Source organism: Nycticebus coucang, chromosome 11, assembly GCF_027406575.1.
Source record: "Nycticebus coucang isolate mNycCou1 chromosome 11, mNycCou1.pri, whole genome shotgun sequence".
NCBI classification, from domain to species: domain Eukaryota; kingdom Metazoa; phylum Chordata; class Mammalia; order Primates; family Lorisidae; genus Nycticebus; species Nycticebus coucang.
This window is the reverse complement of record NC_069790.1, coordinates 125,201,986-125,228,939: the sequence shown is the minus strand read 5'-3', so window position 1 is coordinate 125,228,939 and position 26,954 is coordinate 125,201,986. Positions and strand designations below refer to the sequence as shown.

The window sequence follows — 26,954 nt, the reverse complement described above, 5'->3', positions numbered from 1 at the left end:
CCCTCACCTACAAAGCCCCTCCCTGACCAGAACACTGCTCTTCCAGGCCCCCCAGGACTCCTGTCCCTGAGGACTGATGGCTGGTTGGGCCCCAAGTCAGGCAGCTCTGCATGCTGTGGCGAGGAGCCCACACTGCACACTCTCCTCATCCCTGGTCTGCACTTTGCTCTGATCGATCGTGGGGGTGGTGCGTGCACGGCCTCGCCCACTCACCGCTGCCCTGGCTCAGTGGCCTCCAGCCTAAGCACAGGCCAGCCGAACTTCCTCCTCCTCACTGGAGCACAGCACCCAGACCCTCAGACCCCCTCACCCCTCACCCTGCCCGTGTTCATTCACTCTGTATCTGCCCTGGTGCCCCCGCTCCATTTGCAAAGATATATATATATATATATATATATGCAGTAATTGAAACACAGTAGCAGGGATTTTAAGTTTTTCTAAGGTACTTAAAGAATTTCAAATGGCAATGCTTTAAGTCGAGGTCACTTGTAATTATCCTCAGCCCACGGCTTCGAATATTCCATAGGAAGCTCAGACCTCTTTCTCCCAAATGCAGGGAGGCCTGTAAGCTCTGGGCCGCTCTGCCCCTCAAACATTTGAGAGACTGAAGATTGAAACTTGGGAAGGGGATCTAAACTGTCCTTTAAAAACTTAAGTTGGTTTTAACTGAAGCGCCTACCATTCCGGAACGTAAAGGGGGAAGTGCGGAGATGTACGCAAAGCGGAGGGGGGCTGATGCCATCCTGGGAAGGGCGCCTCCTCCCTCCCGCCCACCTTTATCTTGGTAAAGATTTCTTTTCTTTTCTTTTTTTTTTTTTTTTTAACTCGAGGCCTTCAGGTGAAAATAAAGCAACAGCAGCAACAGGGGAAAAAAATGTAGTCTTCTTCAGGGTTAACATCAGAAGACAAGCTTGTGCAGCTCCGGCCAATCAGATGCGCCCCTGCCAGCTATAATGTAGCGCTAAAGGCGGCCTCGCTCACAAGCTCCCCGGGCTTGCTACCATTTAAAATCAGACTCTTTTTGTCTTTTGATTGCTGTTTCGCGACCCTACTCCGATGTGTTCCGTTATCAGCGCCCCGCAGCCTGCCATTCCAGCCCCTGCCTGGGTGGGGATCCGCCGAGAGTCCCCTGCCGCGGCGGCGGGCAAGGTTATATAGGAAGAGAAAGAGCCAGGCGGCGAGCGAGGGCGCGAGCCGGCGCGGGGAAGCGAGAGCGCAAGGCAGAGCGCACACGCACACACCCGCCGCGCGCGCCCGAGCGCAGACCGCACGGGGACAGCCTTGAAGTCATCGGGTTCCATGGGCGAGATGCTGCTGCTGGCGAGATGTCTGCTGCTGGTCCTCGTCTCCGCGCTGCTCGTGTGCTCCGGGCTGGCGTGTGGACCTGGCAGGGGGTTCGGGAAGAGGCGGCACCCTAAAAAGCTGACCCCTTTAGCCTACAAGCAGTTTATTCCCAACGTGGCGGAGAAAACCCTAGGAGCCAGCGGGAGGTACGAAGGAAAGATCTCGAGAAACTCCGAGCGATTTAAGGAACTCACCCCCAATTACAACCCCGACATCATATTCAAGGATGAGGAAAACACCGGAGCGGACCGGCTGATGACTCAGGTAGAAACCCCGCGCCGGGCGCGGAATGTGTTGCTTTGAAGGGGGGTTGCGTGTGGCCGGCGGTTCTACACTTCCTCGGATGGCTCCCGAGGCAGGTCCCAGGGAGGTTTCGCCCTCTTCCTCCCCACCCTTCTGGCCACCCAGCATCTCTTTCTCTTCGCAGAGGAGAATGGAGGTTCAGGGTCCAGCTGGAGAAGTTTAGGGTGTGGGTGGGGGTCCCCGCCGTGGCCCTGATTTGAGTAGCGTTGCTACAGTGGCCTCCCCCATCCTGCCTCAGCCTGGCATGTAACTTGGGCAGACCTTCACTCTGGGGGAGGGGGGTCTGCCCTTTCCAAGTCAGGAGTGGGAATGGAGGGAGGGGTGAGAAGCACCAAAAGCATAAAGTGCCCTCCAGGGCACTGCACAGACGCAGCCTTGGGCATGGGGACCCAGACCTGGAGGTCTCCCCTTGCCTCCGTGTCTTTCTCTCCTACCGCCACCCCCACCCTGTAGCTCCTCACCAAGAATTCTCCACTGGTAAAGCCAGGAGCTGTCCTGACAAAAGGCAGGGGTTCCAGAGGCCACCAGGCTGGTCCCTGGCTCTATCGCATAGCTGGGATTGCTATTCCAGCCTTGGCAATTGTGCCCATCAGAGTGTGAACGTATCGATATTTCTTTAAGGATGCTCTTTCATTCTCCCAGGCTCCAGGTACCTTAGGGGAGGGACTTAGAACTTACTAGCATTGCATCACTTTAGTTTTCAACCTGCTTGCATAAGAATTAGGGGCGAATAAATATCAATGGGGTGGGGGGAGAAGCAAAGCAAAATATGGTTCTTCTCTCCTTCCCCACCTCCTTGGAGACTTGCGAGCTGCCAATCTCCCAGCCAATTCCGGACTTTCTGAAACTCCATGCACGTATAACTGAAGCTAGAAATGGGTTTCCTTGCAAATATAGGTCAACATCCTTTTTACTGCCCTATTAAAATATTCAAGTCCTACCTTTAGGGCTAGGTGCGCTCAGCGCTGACGGGGAGGCGCTGGTGGGTTGCGAGTGCAGGGGGAGGTGCGGATGGAGGGAAGGGAGAATTACCTCCCTGCCGCCCGGCTTCAGCCAGGACCCGGGTCTGCTGTGAAGCCAGCAGAGGAGAGGAGCCTGCGGGAAGCAGAGTGGCAACCGTGGAGCTCTCCCTCATCAGCTCCCGACCACCTTAAATCTGGCCTGCCAGTGTGGACGCGCGCGCCTGTGCGGGAGAGCAGCGCGAGCTACAATTAACTCTGCACGGGCCACGGGGGTGCCCGGTGCACGCAGGTGGCTGGAGGGAGCTCTCCTGCTAGCCCAGGGAGCCCGTCCCCTTGTCCCCTCGCTCCCGGCTGAGGAGGGAGGCGAAGCAGTAGAATGCAGGGGCGGGGACACTCGAGGTCCCAGAGCCAGAGCGGGTCAGCTCTCGCCCTGGGCTGCGGGAGGCGGACGCCGCTGCAGAGAGGGTCCTTGGCCCGCGCCCCTGCAGGGCCCGGGCCTCGCCTCCCGGCCGCCAAAATGCTAGCGCGCAAAGCCGCACGCAGAGCAGACGCGCGTCAGCCCAGCTCGCTCCGGGGTCATGGATCCCCGCAGCTTGGCGTCCAGGGCGCCGGGAGCTCCAGTCTTCCGTCCCTGCCGCCCCAAGCGCCGGGGCAGGGGTCCTGAAAGAGCTCAAAGCAGTGCTGGGGTCGCCTCAATTATCCCGCGTGGGGGCGGGGAGGTGGGGACAGAGGGGCCGACCGAGGGCGGGGGTGGGGGGGCTGCGCAGGCTCCAGCGGCCTACCGGGCAGAACCCCCTCCCGTGCCCTCCGCGCCTCCAGCAGAGCCGGGGCACTGGGGCGGGTCCCTGCTCCAGGCCCAGCCGCCCAGGCCCGGGACCCAAGGCTCAGCGGCCCAGCGCTCGGCCACTCTCGCTGCTGCGCGCGGGCAGCATTTGAACTTCTGACCTTCTGTCAACTTCCCTCAGACGAACGAAACGAAAACAAATACTTTTTCCTTGGGCAGTGGCTATTCCCGTTCCCAACACAAAGGGAGGGGGAGACACAGCCAAAGTGGGGGTTGGGTGGGGACAACCTGGCCTGGGTTATCTCACAAAGGTCCCTTAAAAACGTGAGAGTGGGGGTGCCAGCCCGGGAGGTACCCCTGGCTCACCCTTCCCTCCCTTCCTTCTCCTTATTCTCAGAGTTGGGGGGGGCAGGGAGGGAAGGATGCGGCAGTCAGGGCCTGGGGTGAGGAAACGTGCGGAGACCTCGCCGGCAGGTCTGGGTCCCCCGGGGAGCCTGCTCACCCACTGGCCCTCGTTTTAAATCACCACACGGATTCTGTTCCCAGGTGCGGGTCCCTCCTCTTGTCTCGTCCCCCTCCCTGTCTCTGTGTCTCCCTAATGTGACTGCCGCGAGTCCCTCAACCATGGCAAGATCGTCCCCAGTGGAACTTTCAGAGCAGTTCTGGAACGCATGAGCTCCTGGTTAATATTAACTCGGGAGAGGGGAGCCCAGACACGCCCGCGGTGCCAGGCGAGGGTGCCGCGGCCAGGGGGCTCCGAGGGGGCAGGGGCTGAAGTGAGGGTACCCTGGGACGCCGCGTTGAATAGATTTCCCGTGCGATTTGGGCCTGGGGGCCGGCGGCGCTCAGGTGTGGGTCTGCGGAGGGTTTTTCTGTCTTGGCAGGGAGGGGCTGTTTTCCTTAGGTGGTGACAGGAGCATTTAAAGACTGGCTGCAGTTCTCTCTTGAAGTTGGGATACGCTTGCCCCACGCTGGGGGACGCCCACCAGCCATTGGCGGTGCCAGTCCCTCCTCGGCACTTCCGGGCGGCGCGGCCATGCCGATGGACAGCGGGCAGGAGCTCGGGCGTAGGGAACGACCTGGCCTCCGCCGCACAAAGCCGGCCGGGCCCCGCGGCCCTGCTGCGCTTCACGGTGGCTGCACAGAGTCGGGCTTGATTCGCGGCACACGACCCAATGAATTAATAACCGGCCTGGGCTTCCTGGCTTTGCCTGTGATAGTCCCGCCCAGCTGGGGCGGAGGAGCGTTCTGCAACCCGCCAGCCAAGGCCGCGCCAGGCCTGGGGCGGAGGGGAGGGCGCGTGGGCCACCAAGTGCCAACTCCGGCAACCCTCAGCTTCAGCCTGTCCCTGGCGCCGCCACCTCCTCGCCCGGGGCCCTCCATGTCCTGTCCAAGTGGCGCAGCTCAGGGTGCTGTGGTCTCTAGTTCCTCCCCATGCCGTCTTACCGCTCCCTGGCCTCCCCGGGGGAATCTGTTTAAAGCTTCATCTGCGCCCCCACCAAGACAGGGGAGCTGGAGTGGAGGGCTCGGAATGGGGGTTGCGTGCGCGTCGGTGGTGTGCGCCTGCGCACGCGGCTGCTCATCCCAGTTCTAAACTGACCCTGGTTTACTGATTGATTTTCATGTAAAACGCGTTCAATCCTCAGGATGACCTCACTCAAACTCTGCCCTTCCGACATTTTTTTTTTAACTGCTGGCAGGCCCAGAAACCTGCAAGCACTGACCTGTTACCAGGGCCACCCCCCCACCCGCCCCGTCTTCTGCCCCCCCTTGTATGTTTAACCCTACAACCATGTCACTGCTTTTTATTGCTGCCAGACACACAAGACTTTTCCTGTTTCGAAATGTGTCCTGAACAGTCCTTAATAGAGGTCTGACCCCCGCGTTTCCATCACTTGGCAAAGGTTCCCCTACAATAACATCAGAATTCTAGGTAGGGACTGTCTGTCCATCCCACGACCCGGTTCCAGGCGAGCATCCTTCCTGGCCAGCCCTAAAACCTCTCTAAAAGTCAACTTGAAATTGCTCCTCCTGCCCCCACCTGAGCCTGCTTGTCTGGGACATGCCTCTATCATCAATTGAGCCAGTTCTCCCTTTTTAAATTCTGTGTCCCACCCACAGCAGTAGAAATGTCCAGGTGGTGGACACCCCACACACACTTGATTCAACTGTTTTCTGTTGCATCTTTATCTGAAAGTGGCCTAACCCCCACAATCCCGGGGATCTACACTGCCCATTCAGTGCTTCCTTACTCCTAGGGGAAGCAGGAGGGGCCGTGTGCCTTTGAGAGGAAGACTCCCCAGGCAGAGGGCTCAGAGGCTTCAGGCCTTTCTGGCACCCCTCCCCCACACCCTTCCCCACCCCTTTCCTCCCTCCACCTCTTAAGTTTGCTCTTCAAACCTGCAGGACACCATTCTAGGCTGGGGCCAAGACGACAAGAGGGGAGGAAGGGAACAGGTTAAAGAAAACAAGAAACACAATCAGACCACAGAAAAGCCAGGCAGAAAAGAGTTCCACGGAGAAAAAGAATGTGGCTGTCCAGATAAAGAATGTTTGTCCTGGCCCTGGCCTGTATTGAGAATTAGGACTCACCTGGCTGCCTCTCACTGGGCCCTCTCCCACTCTTTGGAGAGTTGCTATCAGCTCCCCACCTCCCTCCTTTGCTCACCTTTGGTTTCCTTCTCACATCAATAGGCACAGGGTTGGGGGAAGGTCCCAAGATAAACCCAAGGCTTTCTATCCTTTAAGAAAGACATAGTGCATTTTTCTTTATTTCTCCAAACTTGCACCCTGGGCCTTGCTCTGTCCTCCTTGGGGGGTATTTAACCCAGGGAGAAAGGTGGAGGTTGTCACAGGTGTGAGCAAGGGGCTGGGGAGTGGAGGACAACCTGGGGGCAGGCACTGCTGATGGTGTCCCTGGAGGACACCAAGTCAGAGTCTGAATCACACAGTTCACTTGTTTCTGAGAAGCTGTCTTTGCTTCTCAGGCCATGTTAGAAAGGCTCTCAGCTCAACGCCTCCTCACTATCCCAGTGTCCTCTGTTCTGCACTGGCTGGGCCCCATTCTAAGCCTCAGCTCCCCACTTTTCTGCCTGAGACTGGACAGCACCAGCTGACTGAGGAGCTGGGTTGGGTGGTGGTTCCTATGCTAAGGTGCCTTCCTGTTGGGTCCGCCCTTCTCTTCACAGAGGTGTAAGGACAAGTTGAACGCTTTGGCCATCTCAGTGATGAACCAGTGGCCAGGAGTGAAGCTGCGGGTGACTGAGGGCTGGGACGAGGATGGCCACCACTCAGAGGAGTCGCTGCACTATGAGGGCCGAGCTGTGGACATCACCACATCAGACCGGGACCGCAGCAAGTATGGGATGCTGGCCCGCCTGGCAGTGGAGGCTGGCTTCGACTGGGTCTACTACGAGTCCAAAGCGCATATCCACTGCTCCGTGAAAGCAGGTAAGGTGACCCCGGACCCAGGCCTCTCCATGTTCCCTGGCCCCTGAGAGCCATGTCCCCCTAAGCAACTCTGGATCTGCCCAGATGGCCGCCTGTGTCACCCTGAGCCTTATTCAAGGGAAAAAAGGGGTGCGGTCCGGGGAGGGAGGGGTCTGGGAGATGACGGTTTCTGTTGCAAAAGCATGCCCTCTGAGGTCCACCCTCACCCAGGAATTGCCCCTACCTTTGAGAACCCAAAGGACCAGGTTCTGCAATCCCAGAGGTGGAGGGGCTGGAGCACTCTCACGCCACCCTGCAGGTAGTGGGGATGGGGGAGACTCAGCAGGAGTGGGGAAGGGGCACTGGGACTTTCCTAGGAGAGAGTGCGGCCCTGCACGTTTAGCCACATCCACTCTAGATTCTTCCTCTCATTTAGGGCTTAAGAACCAACTGGGTCCCACCCACAAGTGCAGGTGGTTCTGTGCTCTGCAGCTCCTCTCCCCTCATGAAGGGTGTCTGTGGACTCCAACAACTTCACTCACTGCTGAGCCTTTAGGGAGAGGCCTGGTGAGAGGTAATAAGCCCAGTAGTTACCACTTCCAACATCTGGAGGCCGCAGGCCCAGAAGCATCCGTTCTTATTAGGAGCCCAGCTGGGATGCCTCCAGCCGGGGGCAGGGCCAGCAAAGACGCTGCGGCTCTGCGTCTGCAGCTGGAGAGAGACTCAGACGCTGGTTTCCCTGGGCTGCAACGCCACATGCCGTTGCCTGCGAGGAACAGCCGGGAAGGGCCGCGGTATTCCCACGCACGCACGCACCTAGGCAGCCCTCTGGGAGGGCTCGCACGTGTTCAGTTCACAGTGAAGGAAGGAAGTACTCACAGTCGGTCCCTCTACCCCCGCAGACTTCCCCACTTGTCTCCCATTTTTATTTTAATGGCATATGTCAGTAGGAAAACACTTTTAAAGTGTCAAGACACACTTCGTGGGTAAATAGCTTCTTGTAACCACGGAAAGGGAAGGCCTGGGAGGGGTGAGGATAGGGGGCTGATCAGCGGCCCAGTGCTCAAAGGAAGGCGAGGAGCCCCCTGTCCCGGGCTCGTGGAGGGAACCTCGGCGGGGGCGCCTTCCTCTGCCCTGTGGGCAGTGGAGACGCGGGAGTTGTCTGGGCCATGCGCGCGCCTTTCCGGGAACTAGAGCTGCGCCAGATGCGCAGAGCCCTTTCCCCGGCCACCCTGTCCGCGAGGTCCCCCTAGCGGGGGGTCCCTGGAGGCCTCCCCCCAAAGTGAGCAGCGGTAATCCCGGCCCAGAATCCGGCCCGGCGCGGGGAGTCGCTCATTGGCATTCCGCGCACGCGGGCAGGGGCGCGGTGCAGTGCGTGTCAAGCAGGGTCGTGCGACTCGACGACTCGAGCTCACCAGCATCCCGGGTCGCATTCCAGGGGGCCACCGAGGCCCTCCACGGCCAGCCCCGCACTTCATGACGGAGAAACCGATGAGAAGATTAAAAACCTTCTGTAATTCCGGCAGGAAGATTCTTTCTCGCAATCTCTATTTGCAAAAAGCATGATCCTGGAGATTGGAATGCGAAGACTACGGGGACCTCCCCGCCCCTCCTCCCGGTTCCCTGCGCTCCGCCCCAGCTTCCATTATTGTCCCTGGACAGTGAGCCTCAGAGAGCCACAGAGGGCTCGAGAAAGCCGGTAGTCAAGGGGCCTTGAGAACCGGGCGCTGCCAGCGCTCGGAACAGGCCCGACCATTTACAATTCAAATGCGCCGTCTTGAGTGTGGAGAGGAGAGGCCTGGCTGTGCAAACAGCGCTGTGAGGCCTGGCTCCGGAGAGGCCGCGTGTGAACTGCACACGGGGGGGATTGGGGGGGTTGCACCTGAGCAAATAGGGAGGAGGCGGCCCGGGAGCGGGACAGCGAGCTGAGAAAGGGGAGGAGAGAAAATGAAGTGTCCCCTCGTCCGAGAGTGCCTCCTATTTATTCCAGAAATCACAATGACAAGGCCAGCCCTTTATTGGATTTTAATTAGAAAATCTACACAAGCCTCGGATTTTCACACCTCGGCCAATTCTCTGGAATGTTTGTCCAGTTGTGACAACTCCGACGGCTATTTTTCACTCCCTTCCCCTGTCCCTCCACGGGCCGACTCCCAGGCCCCCGGCTGGGCGCGGGGTTTCTGCGGTGCCGCCCAGTGCGGAGCGGCCCGCGCCGGGGGCGGGAGGGAAGGAGGCGGCCTGAGGAATCCGAGCGGAGGGCGAACACCCTTCTGGACTCGCGACCGTGGGGTGTGTGCTGAGTGGGGGAATGGGGCTGGAGGAAGGCGGAAGGGGAGGTAGCAGAACCGGCCTCCCGCAGGAAACGCCTGCCAACCTTTGCCACTGCGAGTCCAACCTTGGAGAGGGGTTAAGAAAAGCGCCTGCATTGGGATTTTGTCACTGAGGCGGTGGGGCTGGGGGAGGGAGGTCTGCGCTGGGCCAGTCCGGGCTCGCCCCGCTGGGCGCCGCACGCACCCCCTACCCAGGCGCGCCCGCTCTCAGAACTCAACACCCTGTCCCTACTTCTCTCTTCCCTTCTTCTCACCCTCAGAGAACTCGGTGGCGGCCAAATCCGGCGGCTGCTTCCCCGGCTCGGCCACCGTGCATCTGGAGCAGGGCGGCACCAAGCTGGTGAAGGACCTGCGCCCCGGGGATCGCGTGCTGGCTGCGGACAGCCAGGGGCAGCTGCTCTACAGCGACTTCCTCACCTTCCTGGACCGCGACGACGGCGCCAAGAAGGTCTTCTACGTGATCGAGACGCGGGAGCCGCGGGAGCGCCTGCTGCTCACCGCCGCGCACCTGCTCTTTGTGGCGCCGCACAACGACTCGGCCGCTGGGCCACCGCCGGGGGGCGCGCCGGGGCGCCGGGCACTCTTCGCCAGCCGCGTGCGCCCGGGACAGCGTGTGTACGTGGTGGCCGAGCGCGACGGGGACCGCCGGCTCTTGCCGGCCGCTGTGCACAGCGTGACGCTGCGCGAGGAGGCCACAGGCGCGTACGCGCCGCTCACGGCCCAGGGCACCATCCTCATCAACCGGGTGCTGGCCTCGTGCTACGCGGTCATAGAGGAGCACAGCTGGGCGCACCGGGCCTTCGCGCCCTTCCGCCTGGCCCACGCGCTTCTGGCCGCGCTGGCACCGGCGCGCACGGACCGTGGTGGGGACAGCGAAGGCGGGGGCGGCAGCCGCGTGCCCCTGCCCGCGCCAGGTGAGGCCGACGCGCCGGGGGCCACGGGCGTCCACTGGTACTCACGGCTGCTCTACCAAATAGGCACCTGGCTTTTGGACCGCGAGGCCCTGCACCCCCTGGGCATGGCGGTCACGTCCAGCTGAAGCCCAGGAGGCGGCTCGTCGGGGGCTCGGGAGGGAGGGGGGCTGGGGAAGCCGCGCAAGATAAGGCAAAAGACACACGGAAAAGGCGCACGGAATGAGACTGAATGATAATAATAATTAATGGTAATAATAAAGTAGGACAGTCCAAAGTAGACTATAAGGAAACCAAGACCCTGGGAAGTTTTGTTGTTGTATTTAGTTTATATATATATTTTTGATTTTTTTTTTTTTTGGTTATTGTTTTATTTTTGGTTATTTTTTTCTTCCTCTCCTGGCTATTTATTTGGTATGAATAGATGTTTTAAATAATATGAACCGGACCTTCAAGAGCCTTAACTAGTTTGTTTCTTGGATAATTTATTATTATCACGTGAACTGTACTCACAGGGGGAAAGATTATTTTGTGAGGCCACGCAACCTGCTCAGAGTCTATTTTTCTACGTGTCCCTTGTCTTGTCAGAAAGCAAAGTTCTGTACTCTGCGTTCCTGCTTTGCCGCAAGTGTAAACTCAAACGTGCTTTGTGGGGGTCCACAAATTATATTTTTATACACAGAATTGTAAATTAGATTTTTTGAGAGATCAATACTTAACTGAATTACATTTCATTTTTTGAAATAGTGTAAAATATGAAAATATATTATTTTAATTTAACTAGTTTCCAATGTAACAGCCGTCTCCTGTACTGTGTTCATGGTTTGGTATTTGCTTTGTAATCCGCATTTTGGCCACATTCTTGGAAGCCAAGACTGTTACACACAGACACACACACACACACACACACTCTCTCACTTTTTTTTTTTTTTTGACAAACTGGAAGAACTCTGTTATTTTTAACTTCAAAGAATTTATTAGAAAATAATATTTTTTAAAAGTGCACATAGTGATGAGCCCACAAGGATGGAGCCTGTAGTTTGTACAGAGAAAAACAAAGGATGTTTTGCATTAATAAATTGAGAAATAACTGCTGTAAATTTACTAAAATGTATTTTTGAATATTTTGTAATAGTTTTATAGAAATAAAATGTGCCACGCACAGACTGGTTAGTAGTCTAATAACTAAGAATTCCTGTTGCAGCCCTTTTTCTTTGCTTTTTTGGCTTCTTTGTTTGGGAAACCTAGTACTGACAGGAGCTCCCAATGTTATATTTAGATGTGTTGCTTATACTGTGAATTCAGACTGACTTATGTAGGTAACCAAAGTAGGTAAACAAATCAACTTTTTTATTCTCGTCACTGGAGAAACCTCAGCTACGTTAGTATTTATTGTGTGAAGTTCTTCCTACACTCCCAAAGTTTGGGGGTGCCGTATGTGGGGACTCTTCTGTCCCCCATTGCCACTCCTTAACTAGCAAAGCCTAATTTGTAGGCCCAGAGGAAGTGGCCCTGGGGGCAGGCCCTGAGCACTTCCTCAGGGCTCCCAGTGACTGCTGGGCAGACCTCAGGCCTTCCCTGGTCTTGATGCCTCTGGTCTGTAGGGAGGAGGCCCGTTGCTGCTTTCTGAGGTCGTGTTGTGCCCTTTCCAGAGCAGAGGGCCAAGTGATCTCTGAACCTCCTGCCCTCTTTTCTTGAGAGTTCTCCCAATCCAAGGGACAAGCCCACTGTGGAATGTGCATTCTCTGCCTGCTCCTCGTGGACCAGTCACTAGAATGTCAGGACTTCCAGGGACCTTGGGCCATACTAGTAACTCCAAATCCAAGTGTCTGTCTGGTGTGGTTGTTAGGTGTGGACTCATATCTGCAGGACACAGTCCTACTTGAGTGTGTACCGGCGGTTGGTGCCTGATGTCAGCTGAGTTGGGAGAAGGTTCCTCCATGCTTCACATGCTTCATGCTGCCCTGTAGGTTTGGACAAGAGGGTTTCAGCCCTCGGCTGTCACCAGGGGCCAGGCAGTGGATCACTCCCAGAACTTTGGCTTATTGAAGGTGACTGTCCTGCTGTGTGCTTTGGGCCGTAGTATCTAAACAGTCTGGGCTTTGAAGGGCCAAGATGTATGGGCTTGGGGCCTCCTAGGTTAGGCCTGTGTGGAGGTGGTTCAGGCTTAGGGAGCAGGACGGAACAGACCTCAGTCCCACCTGCTGGGTTCTGGCTGCTGAGGCTGGGCCTCTGGTGGGTCTGGCTGCCAGTGACCACCTCCTGAGGGCGTGTGCCCAGACAGGTGGTGCTGGGGCCAGTGGCTTGGCCTCTGTGTACTCCCAGGGCCCAGGCTCTGCAGGCAGGTGCAGCCCTCATTGTCTCTTGTAAAAGACTTTTCCGTGTTCTTCTAGGTAGCTAGCAGGTTCAAGGCTGGTGTTCACAATGGCTTCTGTTCTTTTGACTGTTCATGTCTAATTCTAAGTCGGTCAAAGGACACACCGGCTCTTCTGGCTGCGTTGTGCAGCCCATATGGTCAAAGAGAAGGGTCAGGTGTTGGCCAAGCCCACAGGTGCCCATGGCTGCAGTGCAGTTTGCTAGTGACGAGGGCATGCTGAGCAGAGCTTCACCAAGACGGAACACCTAGGCTGCTGGGTGCTGCCACCTGCCATCCTGGCTTCTCTTTTTAGTGTCTTTCCACAGCTTTCTAGTATGAATTCTTTTTCACAAGTGAGGAAAGGAAACCACTGAGTAGAGAAACTAAATACAGGGTGTGACAATGTTGTACCTCCCCTGCCCCCAGGTGGGGTGCCACTCCTCATCCTCGGGTCAATGGTGCCAAGAGCTTGTGCAAAATGTATGCATGGTGGTCCCTGCCAGCCCCCCATGACTAAATGCATATCTACTCCTGTCAAAAAACATGTGTCAGAATGTACTTGAAACTGTTATCTTTGTGCTTTATTGTTTGAATAATTAAAGAAATTACAGAGATGTCTTGCAATGTCTGTTCTGTGGCAGAACCTCTATCCCACACTGACACCTGCATGTCTTGTTTTCTTGCACGAGGGTGGGCTGGAAATGTGAAAGGCAAGTTCTCACGGAGGGCACGGGCACAGGTCTGTCAGTGGGCGGGTTGGATCAGGCTGTGGGAATTTTCACTTGGGCAGCAAGGCCTGGGCTCACCTGTCTGATAGGTGTGATGGCGGTGTCCCCTCCTGGTTTCATCCCTGTGCTACCAGCCTTACACCCATGTGGGAACTAAGGGGCAGCCTCACAAAGAATGCTGGTCAGTGCAGGATCTGTCAAGAAAGCAGCAAAGCACCTTCCCAGGACCCAAGGAGGTGTCAGAGGAACGAGCTTGTCCTAGGGGTTCTCCAAGGATGAAGAAAAGCTGTTTGGTTCACCCTTCTGCACGAGTGACTCCCTTAAGGGGCCTGAGAGCCCCAGAGCAGTGACTTCCATATGACTTCTTTTGGACAAATCACAAAACATGTCATGAGTCCTGCCCTTCCCAGAACTCTGCTGCCTCTGTGCTCTGAGATAGGTTTGGGTCAGTTCTGGCCTCTGGGACAAACTTGGTCCAAGACCCATTTTCACACAACTTATGACCTCAGCTTGTCTTCTTACATTTTTGAATGTTTGAAAGCAAACAAGCTCTAAAGAATAAAAATATGTCCTGACACATGAAAATTATGTGAAACTCAAATTTCAGTGTCCATCAATGAAGTTTTATTGGAACACACCCTGCTCATTCATTTAAGTGTTATCTCGGCAGCCTCTGCATGAGGACCAAAGGGCACTCTCTCGACTGAGACCATGTGGCCTGCAGAGCCTGAGATATTTACTATCTTTTTTTTTGAGACAGAGTCTCAAGCTGTTGACTTCAGCAGAGTGCCATGGCCTCATATCTCACAGCAACCTCCAACTCCCAGGCTTAAGCAATTCTCTTGCCTCAGCCTCCCAAGTAGCTGGGACTACAGGCACCCACCATAATACCCAGTGGGTATTATGTCCAGCGGGGGCCATGGCCCAGAGAAAGGACTCTGGGCCCCGCATGATTGCCCAGTGATCCTGGGCAAGCATCACAGCACCTTTAAAAAAGGGACGTGGCCACAGGGGATTCTTATGGGAGCCTTGAGGGCCAGGAGATAGAGAAGTCTCTGGAGAGCAGGGCAGCTCCCAGGACAACCCAGGAGAATGCTGGGCTCAGCGGAAGGCTGGGGGAGGAGTCCAAGAGGGAAGGCCATAGAGCTGGCTGTGGGGACAAGAGGAGGAGGTGGAAGATGCAGTAACAGCAGTAAGATGGTTGACTGCAAAGACCTGAGCATCACGGCAAGTGCTGTGGAGTGCCAGGAACCGTGGGACCCCCCCACACCGGTCACAGCAACCTCATGTGGGCACAGACCTCCAGCACCTGAGCATCACGGCAAGTGCTGTGGAGTGCCAGGAACCGTGGGACCCCCTGGTCATGGCAACCCCATGTGGGCACTCTGAGTATTCCCACTGTGCAGATGGGAGACAGATTTGAGGCAGGGGCACAGGGCCACATGGTGAGGAGGGCAGACATTGGCTCAGGTGCCTGGTTGCTACCTGCCCAGATGCACATGTACCAGGGTGCCCACTTGCCCAGATGCCCACATGCCCAAGTGCCCAGGTGCCCAGGTTCCCAGCTGCCCAATGCACAGCTTCACAGGTGCCCACATGCCCAGGTGCCTGGGTGCCTGTGTGCCCAAGTACATAGATGTCCACGTGCCCAGGTTCCCATGTGCCCAGGTGCACAGGTGCCTGTGTGCCCAGGTTCCCAGCTGCCCACATACCCAGGTGCCCACATGCCCAAATGCCCTTGTGTCTGGGTGTCCAGGAGGTGAAGTACCCATGTGCCTGGGTGCCCAGGTGCCCACGTGCCTAGGCAACGGGGACGCAGCTGTCCACTTGCAACAGTTCCCCCAAAATGAGGGGGACTTGGCTGGACTAATGGAAGTTCCCAAGACAAGGAAGGTGAGTGCTCTGGGGCACCAGCTGCCTACATGGAGGATAGAGAGGGAGACGCCAAGACGCTCGGGCACGGGTGAAGGGACAGCAGGAGTGCCTGCTTGAGAGGGCAGCTCATCCTCAAATGGCTGATGCTGGGTGAAAAGCATTCGGGAGCTTCAGGAACCCTGTGAACAGCTGCCGTCTGGGTGTCGGCTGACCCTGGGGAAGCTGTGTGGGAGCGAGGCTGGTGAGCCCCAGCTCCGCATCCAGGATGACTGAGAAGGCCCAGGAAGGCAGCACGCACCCTGGCCTGGCCACCGCAAGGCCCCTGCCTGGGGAGAGTCATGAGGAAAAGCATCTCTCATGGCTTTTTGTACTTTTTAACAAAGAATTTTCAGAAACACAAATCTAATAGAGGAGCATTCACAGAATGTCCAGAATGTGTTCCGCAGTTTGCTGTGACCTGTGTCCTGACAGCCCCGTGTAGAACCCACGGGGAGAAGCACGTTTCGCGCTAGCCATATGTAGCCACGTCACTCTGGAGCCCACGTTTCACAAAACACTTGTGCCCTCATCACCATGTGTGCCCTGGCCACCTGCCATTTGCTCTGGGTCTCTACGTGCATCCAAATCGGTTGACTAATTGATTTCAGTACCTACCAGTGGGTCATGAGAGTAATTCAGTCACTGCCCTGCACCCAGGGCCACAGCCTGAGAGAGAGAAGAGCAGAGGGGAGGTGACAGAGGGGCACCCTCCCTCTCAGGACAGTGCAAGTGATGCCCTGGCACTGCACACTCCCTCCCAGGCCCCATGCTTCCGTTCTCCACTGGAGCAAAGGTGAGGCTGGGTCTGCAGACTGCAGGAAGGAAGGAAAAAGGAGGAGGGAAGGTGAGTTCCAGGCCAGGACCCCAAGGGGATAACTGGAGGAGAAAGATGAGAGAGGATTGGCTGAGGCGAGGGGACCCCTGATGCCTGAGCACTGGGCTGCCCCAGGCACCTGCCTCAGCAGAGCCAGTGGGCAGCTGCCCGAGATAGTCACAGGTGTGCAAAATAACCAGGCACTGGCTCTGCAGTGCAGGCTGGGCTCATTCGAGTGACGCTGAGCACGGCAACACTGCCCCCCCAAGATCATGTGATGAGACTTCGGTGACTTTAAAAATTATAAATGTAATCGTTTGTAATCATTTGGCCATATTTCCTAATTTAAAATAAGAAGCACATTTCAAGACATAAGAAAGTGAACTTACTTCCAAATGCGCAGCTCCCACTCAGGTCGTTCCGGGGAGTATGTGTCCTGTGTGCCTCCCATGGACATGGCGGCAGGGCAGGGAGGCAGCCTCCAGGTCTCCTAACCCTGATGTGGTCAACAGGGTACCAGCTCATACCACCCCGGCTTCTTTCACCTCTCCCAGATCTGAAATTTAGAACAACCCAGTGTGACTCCCCTATGCTGGGGCCCAGGGAGGCAGACAACAGCCCAAGTTCCCCCAGACTCTCTCAGAGGCCCAAGCTGTCCCTGACACCACAGTGGCCACAGCTGCCCCCGCCACCCCCCCTGCATGCCGAGCTATTTATAGGAAGCACTCCCACAAGAGTCCTCAAAGACTAGGTGTTCAGTCAAAAAACACCCTTTTTAGGTCAGGGAACCGAGTTTAAAAATACTTCTGTTCCATCTGCAAGTGTGCCAGACAGCGGGCTAGAGGCTTTTGTTATCCTGAGCAGCTCCAGGTAGCTTCTCCAGGTGGACCTTCTAGGCTGGGCAGACCCGCCAGGCTCTCCCGTGCAGCCCTGTGTCTGGTGGGGTAGACCGGTGGATCTTCCTGCCCCAGGCCCCCGCTGGCTGCTGCTCTCTCTTCTCAGGAACCCCACGTGCCTGGCTGCTCCCAGCCCCTCCTGCACCCCTGGTGCCTTAGAGGGACAAGCAGGGCCCAGAGGTCTCCTAGGGGAAGCCGGGCTCAGGACCTCCCACCCACGCCCGGAGAGATGCAGAGGCCCCAGTCACCACTCGGGCCTGTGGGTGGAGTGTCTGAGCTGCACAGAGGTATGTGTGTTACTCTGTATGGGTGTGAATGGTGTGTTCACTTGTGTGTGTTAGGGTGTGTCTCTGTGTGTTGGTGTCTGTGTAGGTGTGTGTACATGTGTAAATGAGTATATGTGCCTGTGCGTGTATATGTGTGTGTCTGTGTATGATTTTGCATCTGAGAATGTAGGTGTGTATTTGTGCAGGTGTATGTGTGTATACATGAGTGTGTGGGTGTGTGTATGTGTGTAGGTGTGAGTGTGTGTGTAATAGGGACAGGGGCAGGGCAGGGGCTGAGGTCCGTGTTGCGGAGGGAGGGTCCCCACTCATGGCAGGGAAGACCCAGGCACACTCTGGCTGCCCTGGGCAGTGTTTGGGGGAGCAGCCTGAAGCTGGGTTTCTGACCACACGAATTTCGGGGGCACCCAAACTCAGCGAACACACTGAGGAGCCAGCCTGGAACACAAACCCTTGACGAGAGGGGGACTCCGGGGATAGGCCCTGTGGCCATGGCTGCCGAGGAGACTGTGCCTGGGGCAGCCCAGCCACTTCCCACTCTGACATCAGCGCTGAGGAGGCCAGGCAGACGTGTCGGTGACAGCACAGAGGACTCGGACCACTTCTGTCCGGCCTCGAAGCTATTGGGCAGCATCTGCACAGAACAGCAGCTCCAAGCCCGGCCTGTGCTGAGACTACAGAAGGCCTGGGGTCCATGGGCTCTTCCTTGAGTGTCTCAGGGCCTTATGTGGAAAAGCAGACATTGACGGTTAAGGTGAGTGGTCACAGGGCCACTTCCACCCTCCTTCAAGTCCTTCCTCCCGCCCGTCTGACCACTAATGGCCCAGCAGCTCTGACGGGGGCCTCAATTTCTGGAGAGCTGGCAGTGGTCTCTTCATGATTCAGGTGAGAACAGAACTTTCAGGAACTAAATGGCTTTCCCACTGTGGCTCAGCTCCAGGAAAAGGCAGGGCCAAAGGCCCCATTGGTCACTCATCTGAGCCCGTCTCTTTGCCAGGCCCTGCACCTGCTCAGGCCAGGTCTTGCTCCCACACCCACTCCCCGCTCCTCCTTCCAGCCCCTGCTCGTTGGGACAGACCCCGAGTTTGGGACCCTGCCTGGAGTCTCTGGAGGATGAAGAAGAGGAAGACGGGGCTCTCAACACCTGGAAATACTTACATCAGCCTGAGAGTGAGAACAGGGTGAAGGTGGGAATGGAAAGTAATCTATCTTTTTTTCATGATCGACAATAAGTTATCAAAGCCTTGGCATTTTATGTATCCATTGACTCAGTAATTTCATTGAATTAGAATTCATATCAAGGAAATGATTATAGATTTCCACGTGACACAGCTACTGTTCATAGTGTGTTCTTTGCAGTGCAAATCACTGAAGAACACCTACCCCACTAAGCAAATACTTACAACACAATATAGCCTGAAAAAAGCTGGTTCCAAACATGATACCCAGTTCGAGCCTGCATGTGTGTGTGCATACATTAACGTCTGCAGCATGCACCACTCTCTGGTGGGTGGGTGAGGTTGCAAATGACTTTATTTTCTCTTTTTCGTCTACATATTCCAAATTTGTCTCAATGATAATTTAGTGCTTTGTGAGCAAAAATAAAGTATTTTAATTTGAAAACATTTAATGAATTATTTCTTTTTTCCTTTCCAAATCTATCCTACTGTTTTACCTGGTCACTAGTAAACCCTGGGACAGAGGCCACAAGAACAACTGAGCAAAACCCCCCGTGATCTGGGGGTCTCTGCTCTGCTATTGCTTCTAAAACCTGTAGCGTATTTTTAAAAGGAATGTCTGCATGGATAGTCTTCATCCTTTGATGGTGATTTTTAGCTTTTTTGAATTATCAGAGTCATTTAGAAAAGGATTTTGCGGAGTGTTAGGTGGAAAAGGAATGAGGGGAAAAAAGGAAAAGAAAAAGGAATGAGGTGAGAGTGTCCATGAAGCAACAAGGTTAGGCTCACGCCAGAGCCCAGAGAGGTGTTTCTAAAGTCTTCTCGTGATGGAAAAAGTGCACATGGTCTCAAGGCACCTCCCTGGGACCTGGAGAACTGGGTCTCAATTCTGCCCCAAGACCAGCAATGTCCCCAGCAAGCCAGGACAACTGTGCAGGATTGAGGCCCCTCATCAGTGCAGCCCAGTGCTGGTGTCCTCAAGCCTTTTTTTTTTTTTTTTTTTTTTGAGACAGAGTCTTACTATGTTATGTCACCTTTGGTAGAGCGCTGTGCCATCACAGCTCACAGCAACATCAAACTCTTGGGCTTAAGCAATTCTCTTGCCTCAGCCTCCCAAGCAGTTGGGACTACAGGCACCCACCACAATGCCCGGCTATTTTTGTTGTTGTAGTTGTCATTGTTGTTTGGCAGGCCCAGGCTAGTTCAATCTGGCCAGCCTCGGTGTATGTGGCCAGCACCCTAAGCACTGAGCTATGGGCACGGAGCCTGTTCTCAGGCTTTTTAAGTCACATCATCAAGCTAGCTCTTTGCCACCAGACTTACACGCTCTGCTCAAGGCCAGGCGCCCTGCTGTAGAAACGCCCCATAGAGAGCACACAGTGAAGATGGAAAGGATGTGTTTCTTCTCGACCACCAGCTGTCAGGGCAGGGGTGGCATTTCGGGATGTGAGGGCTGGTATTCAGCTGGGCCCCCATTTTCCCACCTCAGTGGCATCGAGGCCTGGGCAGAGACAGGGCTCGCCTCAGGTTGCTCCTTCCATGGGTGTGACTTGGTTCCAAATCAAATTACACTGCAAGAGCAAGTGGTGGGCAGAGCTTGGAGGTCATGGACACCTGAAAGCCAAGGACTTGGGGCCTCAGAAGGGGACACACACCAGTCTGTGTCAGCCAAGGGCTGTTGCTGTTTGTCCAAGCAGCACGGAACTCTTAACCAACATCTCTGCTGAAAGCTTGGCAGGGCATCAGTCAGTGGACACCCACTGTGTGCTAACTGGCACCGCTGGAGGCTGCCACAGCCAGCAGTGACAGGAGCTAGGGCCCTGCTGAGGCCATGCTCACAGAGCCTCTTATCCCCACCCACAGTGCCCTATGCCAGGTGAAGGCTGTGGCCATGGCTCCCACTTGGTAAAAAGGGGGATGTGCTGCCACAGTAAGCCTGCAACAGGAGAGGTGGGCAGGTGCCCCCAGGGAAGGGGTGGAGGCTCGGGGGAGGGGGAGGGGGGAGGCACCTGCCAGGGGGCCCCGGGAAAAGACAGCTGATGATCCTCCCAGGCCAGCCTCCCCACTCGTAAAGGTTTTGTCAAATCAGCCCCTCAGGAACATTCCACTGAAGACACAAGTAGCCCTCCAGAGCCGTTGCACTTCAGCGAAGGGTTGCTTCCCAGGAAAATGAGAAGGGCAGGGACACTGGCAGTTGGCGCTCCCCAGGCCCTGGGTGGCTGCAGCCTCTTGGCTCCCAGGTAAGTCCTCCCTGGTCCCCCGCTCTCCCCCCCCAAAAATAAGAAACAGCTAGAATGGCAGGAGACTGGCCTGGACCCTCCCGGGACACTCACCCGGCTCCGTCCGGCGCCCCTCAGTTCTGGCCAGGGCCCGACAGAGCGCGGCTGGCCAGGGCCCAGCCTGGGGACGGCGCCCGCTCCGAGGCCAGGCCTGTCCCGCGTGTCCCTGGCTTACAGCGCCCTCTGGTGGGAGCCGCCCGCCAGCTCTCGGGGGACCGCGAAGGCCGAGCGGTGGGGCTGGACCCGACTAGGGAAGCAGGTGCAGCGAACCCCGCGGGCGAGCTCTGAGAGTAGCTGTGACTAAAGCTGCTGTCCCACGGCACTGTCAGGTGTCCGGAGCTTGTGCGCCCCAGAACCGAGGCCAGACTCCCGCCCTCACGACGGGATGAAAGGGCAGCGGTGGACACGGCCTAAGAAGTCGCGCGGGGTCGGGGTCGCTGTCGCCACGCGCAGCCCCCGCTGACTCCACCGGCCGAAAGCGGCAGCTCCCCCCGGGGTGGGGGGTGGGGGGAAGGCGTCCCAGGCGTTTCTGCCATTTCAAACCCCCACCCGTCCCCCCACCAGACTTAGTCTGAGGTCATACCCAGCTCACGCAGTGTTTGTCACCCGGTGCCAGCTGACCCCCTGGGTCCCGGGTGCTACTCACGGGACGCCATTCCACACAAGGGGCTACGTGGGGTGCTGGTCACAGGTGACACCCCTGGGCCATGGTGGTGTCATCACTGAGGCTTCTCTAGCAAGGGCAGGTTATGGTGGGCAGCTGGGAAGAGCACTTTGAAAACAGGCTTTGTCATTCTCTCCCCTTGCTCATGGCTACGCGATGTTTTCTAAACCATCTGAGAATCTATTGAATACATGTCCCCCTTCATCCTTTTCAATGTGTACTTTCTGAAAGTCAGGATGCTGTGACAATCACCCCACAGAATCGCATATTGCCACACTCTCATCCCATCCCCATCTCTCCAGCTGCCCCAATAACACCCTTCCAGCCCCCCCCAGGCAGGCTCCCTCTGACCTGCGGCCTTGTGTCGTCTGCCCCAGAAATCAGGTCACATGTGGACTGAAGGTCATCTTCACTCTTTCACAGCACAGACTACACCATGCATGCGTGACCTGAGACTCACTCAACCAGCCCCCATGCTTTTGCACTTTTTTGATATTTGCAATTATTGCTGCAAAATGACATCCTGAGTGTTGACATATTGTTGGGGGATTTATGCTAGAGGAGCCCTGCAAGAGAGATTGCGGGTGGAGGAAAATGCACAGTGGGTAGGTTTGGTTAGATTTCGCCTTCTGCCAGCTGTGGCCGTGCTCACCAGGATGGGGCAGGGGCAGACTCTGCTCTCTGCCGTCTGAGGGGGTAATGTCACCAGCACACACACCCTCTTCCCATGAGTGAAGCTGCACATTTTTTCACAAGGTCAAAGGCCATTTTATATTTTCATAAGTTGTCTGTTCATATATTTTGCCCATTTTTCTATTATTTATTTTGAGACAGAGTCTATGTCACCCTCGGTAGAGTGCTGTGGCGTCACAGCTCACAGCAACCTCAAACTCTCAGGCTTAGGTGACTGATTCTCTTGCCTCAGCCTCCCAGCGGCTGGGACCACAAGTGCCCGCCACAAGGCCCGGCTATTTTTCTGTTGCAGTTGTCATTGTTGGTTAGCTAGCCCAGGCTAATTTTGCCCATTTTTCTTTTAGACTTTTGATCTTTTTTCAATTTTGTAAAGTTCTTTCATTATTTGGGATCTCAGCCCTTTACCTCGGATAGAAGCAGCTGGAGGTACTAATTTTGTCTTCTGTTTTGGCTTTGCTGGTAGCATTTTTTTCTTATAAACTTTATTTTTACGTCATTACGTTTGTTAATCTTTGGTTTAATCTGGATTTTGGGGCGCAGGTAGAAAGGCTTCTTCTTCTCGCTTCTAGCACTGGTGTGCTTACATCTCTTACCTCCAGCCTCTGGGTCCATTTACTCCTGGGTGTACTGCAAAGAGGAAACCTAATTTTATTTCCTAAGTGCTTATGGTGTTGAGAAAGCCTAACCAAGAACAAAAGTGTTTCTTCACTCATCTAAGTTGAGAGCTCATGTCTTTCAGGAGGGCTTTATAATTTTTATTTTGAAAATTTGTAATTTATTCCTACCTTGTATTTCTTGAGATTATAAATGGAAATGTTCTCTTTAATTCTGTCCTTTAGCTGGCATTTATTTGTGTATAGAAGCCTATAGATTTTCTACTTTGATATCTAGAGACCTTGTTTAATTTTTGCTTCAAAACTAATTTATCATTGATTTCTCGGGTTTTTCCTTATATATTTTCATGTCATCTGCAAGTGAAGTAATCTTATTATTTTCAAATTCATAAGCCTGCAGTCATCTCTTCTTGCCTACTTTCATTAGCTAATCTCTCCAGCATGAAGTTAAATAGTCCCGGGGGGAGCAGGTGCCCTGGTCCCATCCTGATCTGGGCAGGGACATCTCCCAGGAAAGAGATGGGATCTCTGCCTTTCAGACTCAGGGTATTTGTATTTTATTCACGTTAAGAAAAGACCCATCTATTCCTATCGTCCTGAGAGTTTTTATTAGAAATGGGTGTTGAATTTGGCGAAGGATTTTTTTCAGATATAACAATTTTTCTTATACCCACTAATATTGTGAATTATATTACTAGATTTCCTGCTACTGAACAACCCTGGCACTTGTGGGATAAACTTCACTTGGTCCTGGTGAGTTATTTTCTAAATGCTGTGATTCTTAATGTAGTCTTTGGTTCAGTATTTTATTTAGGATATTTTGCATTGATACTCATAAATATTATTTGTCGATAACTTTCTTTTATTGTGCTTTTTCAGGCTTAGATACCAATGATGTATTTGCTTCATAAGAAAGATGTGAAACTTTTCTTTGCTTTTAAGTGATTTGAAACAATTTAAGTAGCAGCAGTTATACCTGTCTCTAAATGTTTGGCAGAATTCCTCTGCACACCGATGTGAATGCACTTGGTATCACAGAAAGAACCGCACACTTGAAATGGTTAAAATTGTAAATTTGGTACCATGCATCTTTTACCATAATGAAGTCCTTTTTATCAATAGTAATTGCCCCTTCGCATTTCTTATTTTATTTGTACTTTCTTTTATTCTTTATTGGCTATTTAAATTTTTTTCCCTAAGAACCAGGATTTTAATTTATTAATTTTGCTAAATAGGTATTTTTGCTTGACTAATCCACAGAGAATTTCAGGAAGCTTCACATTGCATGTCATCAATGCTCCCAGAAAGGGACAATCCTTGGGACTGTCAGTAAGTCTGCCTGTGGGTGTGCATGGTGGCAAGAACAAGTCAGCAGACAGCGGCACCAGAGCTGGCCTGGAAGGTAAGAGGCGGCCACACCTTTCAGACACCACAGCTGCTCTCCCAGCGTGAGAAAATACTCTCCCCAATGTCGAATTTCAGAGTCTAAGATTGAAAACACTGAGGCCCACTCTCAAAGCTGGGCTAAAAGTTTACATTGGGCGGGGTGGGGTTGATACCTGTATTTGTCACCAAGTTACCCGCCATCAGAAGACCCACCTTAGGGGGCAGGCAATGGGTCCAGCTGTCCTTTCTGGGGTACTCACATTAGGACCCATTTCTGAAACCTATGTTGGCAGCAGAGGCTTTACCCAGGACCTTTCTATGCTACAAAAGCTTCATGGTCACTTAATCATGAGCTTCCTGGAAAAGACATGAGAGGGAGAGAGATGGGGTTTGGGAGGCCTGATCGCCCGGCTGGCACCTGACACTATTGGAGCATTCCTGGCTTCTGTCACTGATGGTTGTTTGCATTCAACTCCAACTTTCTCAAAGCTGACGTTTGAGGCTGCAGAGGTCAGTGTGGCTGTCCAGGGCTGCAGTATGGCTCCCTAACATGGCAGGGCTTCCCCTGGGCAGTTCTTTGGGGTCTGCAAGGAAGTACATGCTGAGGTCAAGGTGGTGCTGCATGGCCTGGAGCAGCTCTGGGGACCACATGAAGCTCCCTGCCCCGGAGGCGCTGCCTGGCCTGGAGCAGCTCTGGGAACTCCATGATGCTACCTGCCCCGGAGGCCTAATGGGGACCGAGTGTCACCTGGACAGCAGGCTCACACACAGCCAAGGAGCCAAACTCACCCTTGTGCAGGGGGGAGGGAGGCCAAGCCGCCAATGAGCTGAGGGAGCTGAGCTCCCACTTCCTTCAAGGACATAAACATACATGAGAGGGGGGACAGGGACTGTGACAGCTGCACAGCTGCTTAAAACACATCTGGGTTCCGTTTTTCTCAGGTCTTAGAATGACATTGCTGAAATCCAATACCTCAGCTCCTGCAGTTGGGCAAGGAGCAGGCTCATCCCAAGGGTGGGTGGATGCCAGTCCACCAAGGACAGGCAGATAGGGAACGATGTCCAGCCTCCATGTCCTGCAGTCCACTGAGAGGGTGGCAGGGCCTAGGTCAGCTTGCTGACTTCAACCCCAATCTGGTCCCATGTAGCAAATGGAGACAAATGGCTTCACTGTGCAGGACAGGCCCACCTGCCCCAGAGGACATGCGCGCCTCAGCTCTGTGCACCAAGTCCCTGGGCCCACTGCTCGCTTTCTTGTTCTGATCCACATCAGGCCACAGAAAGGGCAAGAAGGAACTTTTCTCTTCTCTCATCATAGCCCTACGCAAAGACAGCAAGAAGGCTTTACCGTCAAACACAAGGTTGCGGCCACTGCCTCTCGAAGCAGGGTGTAGCCAGAGTGCTCCACGCTGCCATGTCTTGGGGCCACAGCTCCTCAGCACTGAGCTTTTCCTACAGAACTCTTTTCGCTACTTGTGTTTCCTCTGACTTAACTATAAATCATCTCCTTGAAAATATGGAAATAACAGTTTTTTTTTTTAGAGCTTTGTCACCCTCGGTGGAGTGCTGTGGTGTCACAGCTCATAGCAACCCCCAACTCCTGGGCTCAGGCACTTCTCTTGCCTTAGCCTCCAGAGCAGCTGGGACTACAGGCTATAGGCGCCCGCCACAACGCCCAGCTATTGTTTTCTTGCAGTTTGGCCGGGGCTGGGTTTGAACCCGCAACCTCAGGTATATGGGGCCGGCGCCCTACCCACAGGTGCCACCTGTAAATATGTTTTTAAGTAAGAAAAGGACACCGAAGATGAGGTGGGAGGTCTCCTGGCTGCTCACACCGCCGCCACCCACAAGCCTGCTCTGTGAGTCTGCCTGCTAACACCACACAATTCGTTGCACAAATATACACCCAGACCTCCAGGGTTCCGGGCACGTTTGGGGAACAAAGACGTGAACTTACAAAACCTTTACAGTAGCTTCTATTCATAAATCTCTCTGAAATTCACTACCCCACCCCCGTTTTCTCCCTCAATCTCCTTTGTTTCTGCCCATCTTCCATAAAGTTCCCATTACTCACAACTCCAGATTTTACACAAAGAATGGTTTATTCTTAGAATATGCATTAAAATGAGAGAAAATTGTTTTTAACTCTATAATCACATGGTATTTTTGGACAATTTAGGTTTTAAAATTCTATTAAATCAGATTTAAGAAATCACACACATCTTCTGTTGCAGATCACTTCCTGCTCAATTTCGATTGCCCCCCACATAAGTCCCTTTTCTTTCCCTCTTTCCTCCTTAGATCCAAACTAACACATTTTTCTTCCCAGACTTACAAATGAGGACGCTAGCACATAAGATCTCTTGGTAACTAGTCTTCTGAGACAGGAGGTGGCGTCTGCTGTGGAGCCAAGAGGGTCCTGGCAGTGGCCTTACACAGCCTATGCCTAAGACAGCAGCACAGGATAGGACACTGGTGACAGCTGTGCTCTTCCCCAGCACCCTCCAGTGGGCTCAGACTCCACACATTGGCCTGGCTGGACCACGAGGGTGATTAGGAAATTCTGCCAGGTCACCATCCGCTTAAACCACAGTCATAGCCACTGGCCCACAGACTGTCCCACCAGGGGTGACAGAGGCCTCAGGACAGCAAGCCTAAGACCTGCCATCAAACCCGAGGACAGAGGGAATGGCATTTACTGAACGGTGGTCCTTTCTACAGGTAAGAAACTAAGGCTTTGCAGGGGTGAAGTGCATGAATGGGGTAGAGCCAACTACCCAAACACAGGGCACCAAGACCCGGCAGTGGGAAGCCCCAGCAAGGTGCAGGAGCCTGTGAACCTTTGGGCTCGCCTCTCCTTTAACAATGTTTCCTGGAAGTGGAGCTACTTTACTTTAAAAGTCTTTTTTAAAAATATAAATTTTTAAATCTTAAATAAATTGCATGAATTCCAAGCAATTTTCAGTAACATGAAAAATGCTTTATACTACATTAAATGAAAAATGGACACAACAGCATTAAGCACTGATCCCAACTACTCACGGCACACAGAATTCACGGGCATGGCATGTGGGCAATTGTTTTT

The 26,954-nt window shown here is 54.2% G+C and overlaps 2 protein-coding genes across 3 annotated transcripts; one reads left to right on the top strand and one right to left on the bottom strand.

Moving 5' to 3' along the window:
• The first annotated feature begins 1,047 nt into the window (after window positions 1-1,047).
• On the top strand, window positions 1,048-10,847 carry SHH (sonic hedgehog signaling molecule). The gene is made up of 3 exons (XM_053553748.1): window positions 1,048-1,608; window positions 6,582-6,843; window positions 9,413-10,847. Exons 1-3 carry the CDS (start codon window positions 1,300-1,302, stop codon window positions 10,189-10,191), a joined length of 1,350 nt encoding a protein of 449 aa, XP_053409723.1. The 5' UTR covers window positions 1,048-1,299; the 3' UTR covers window positions 10,192-10,847.
• A 555-nt stretch (window positions 10,848-11,402) lies between these two features.
• LOC128560186 (uncharacterized) lies at window positions 11,403-21,274 on the bottom strand. Of its 2 annotated transcripts, XM_053553750.1 has the most exons (4): window positions 21,159-21,274; window positions 17,507-17,777; window positions 16,265-16,431; window positions 11,403-12,027 (listed from the first exon to the last, which is right to left on the bottom strand). In XM_053553750.1, the coding sequence occupies exons 1-4, from the start codon at window positions 21,166-21,168 to the stop codon at window positions 11,942-11,944; spliced, it is 534 nt and encodes a 177-aa protein (XP_053409725.1). In that variant the 5' UTR covers window positions 21,169-21,274; the 3' UTR covers window positions 11,403-11,941. The 2 variants fall into 2 exon arrangements, 1 of the variants encoding a protein (XP_053409725.1); XR_008372900.1 differs by lacking the exon at window positions 21,159-21,274 and adding an exon at window positions 20,567-20,656 and having other exon boundaries at window positions 11,403-16,431.
• Between the last annotated feature and the right edge of the window lie 5,680 nt (window positions 21,275-26,954).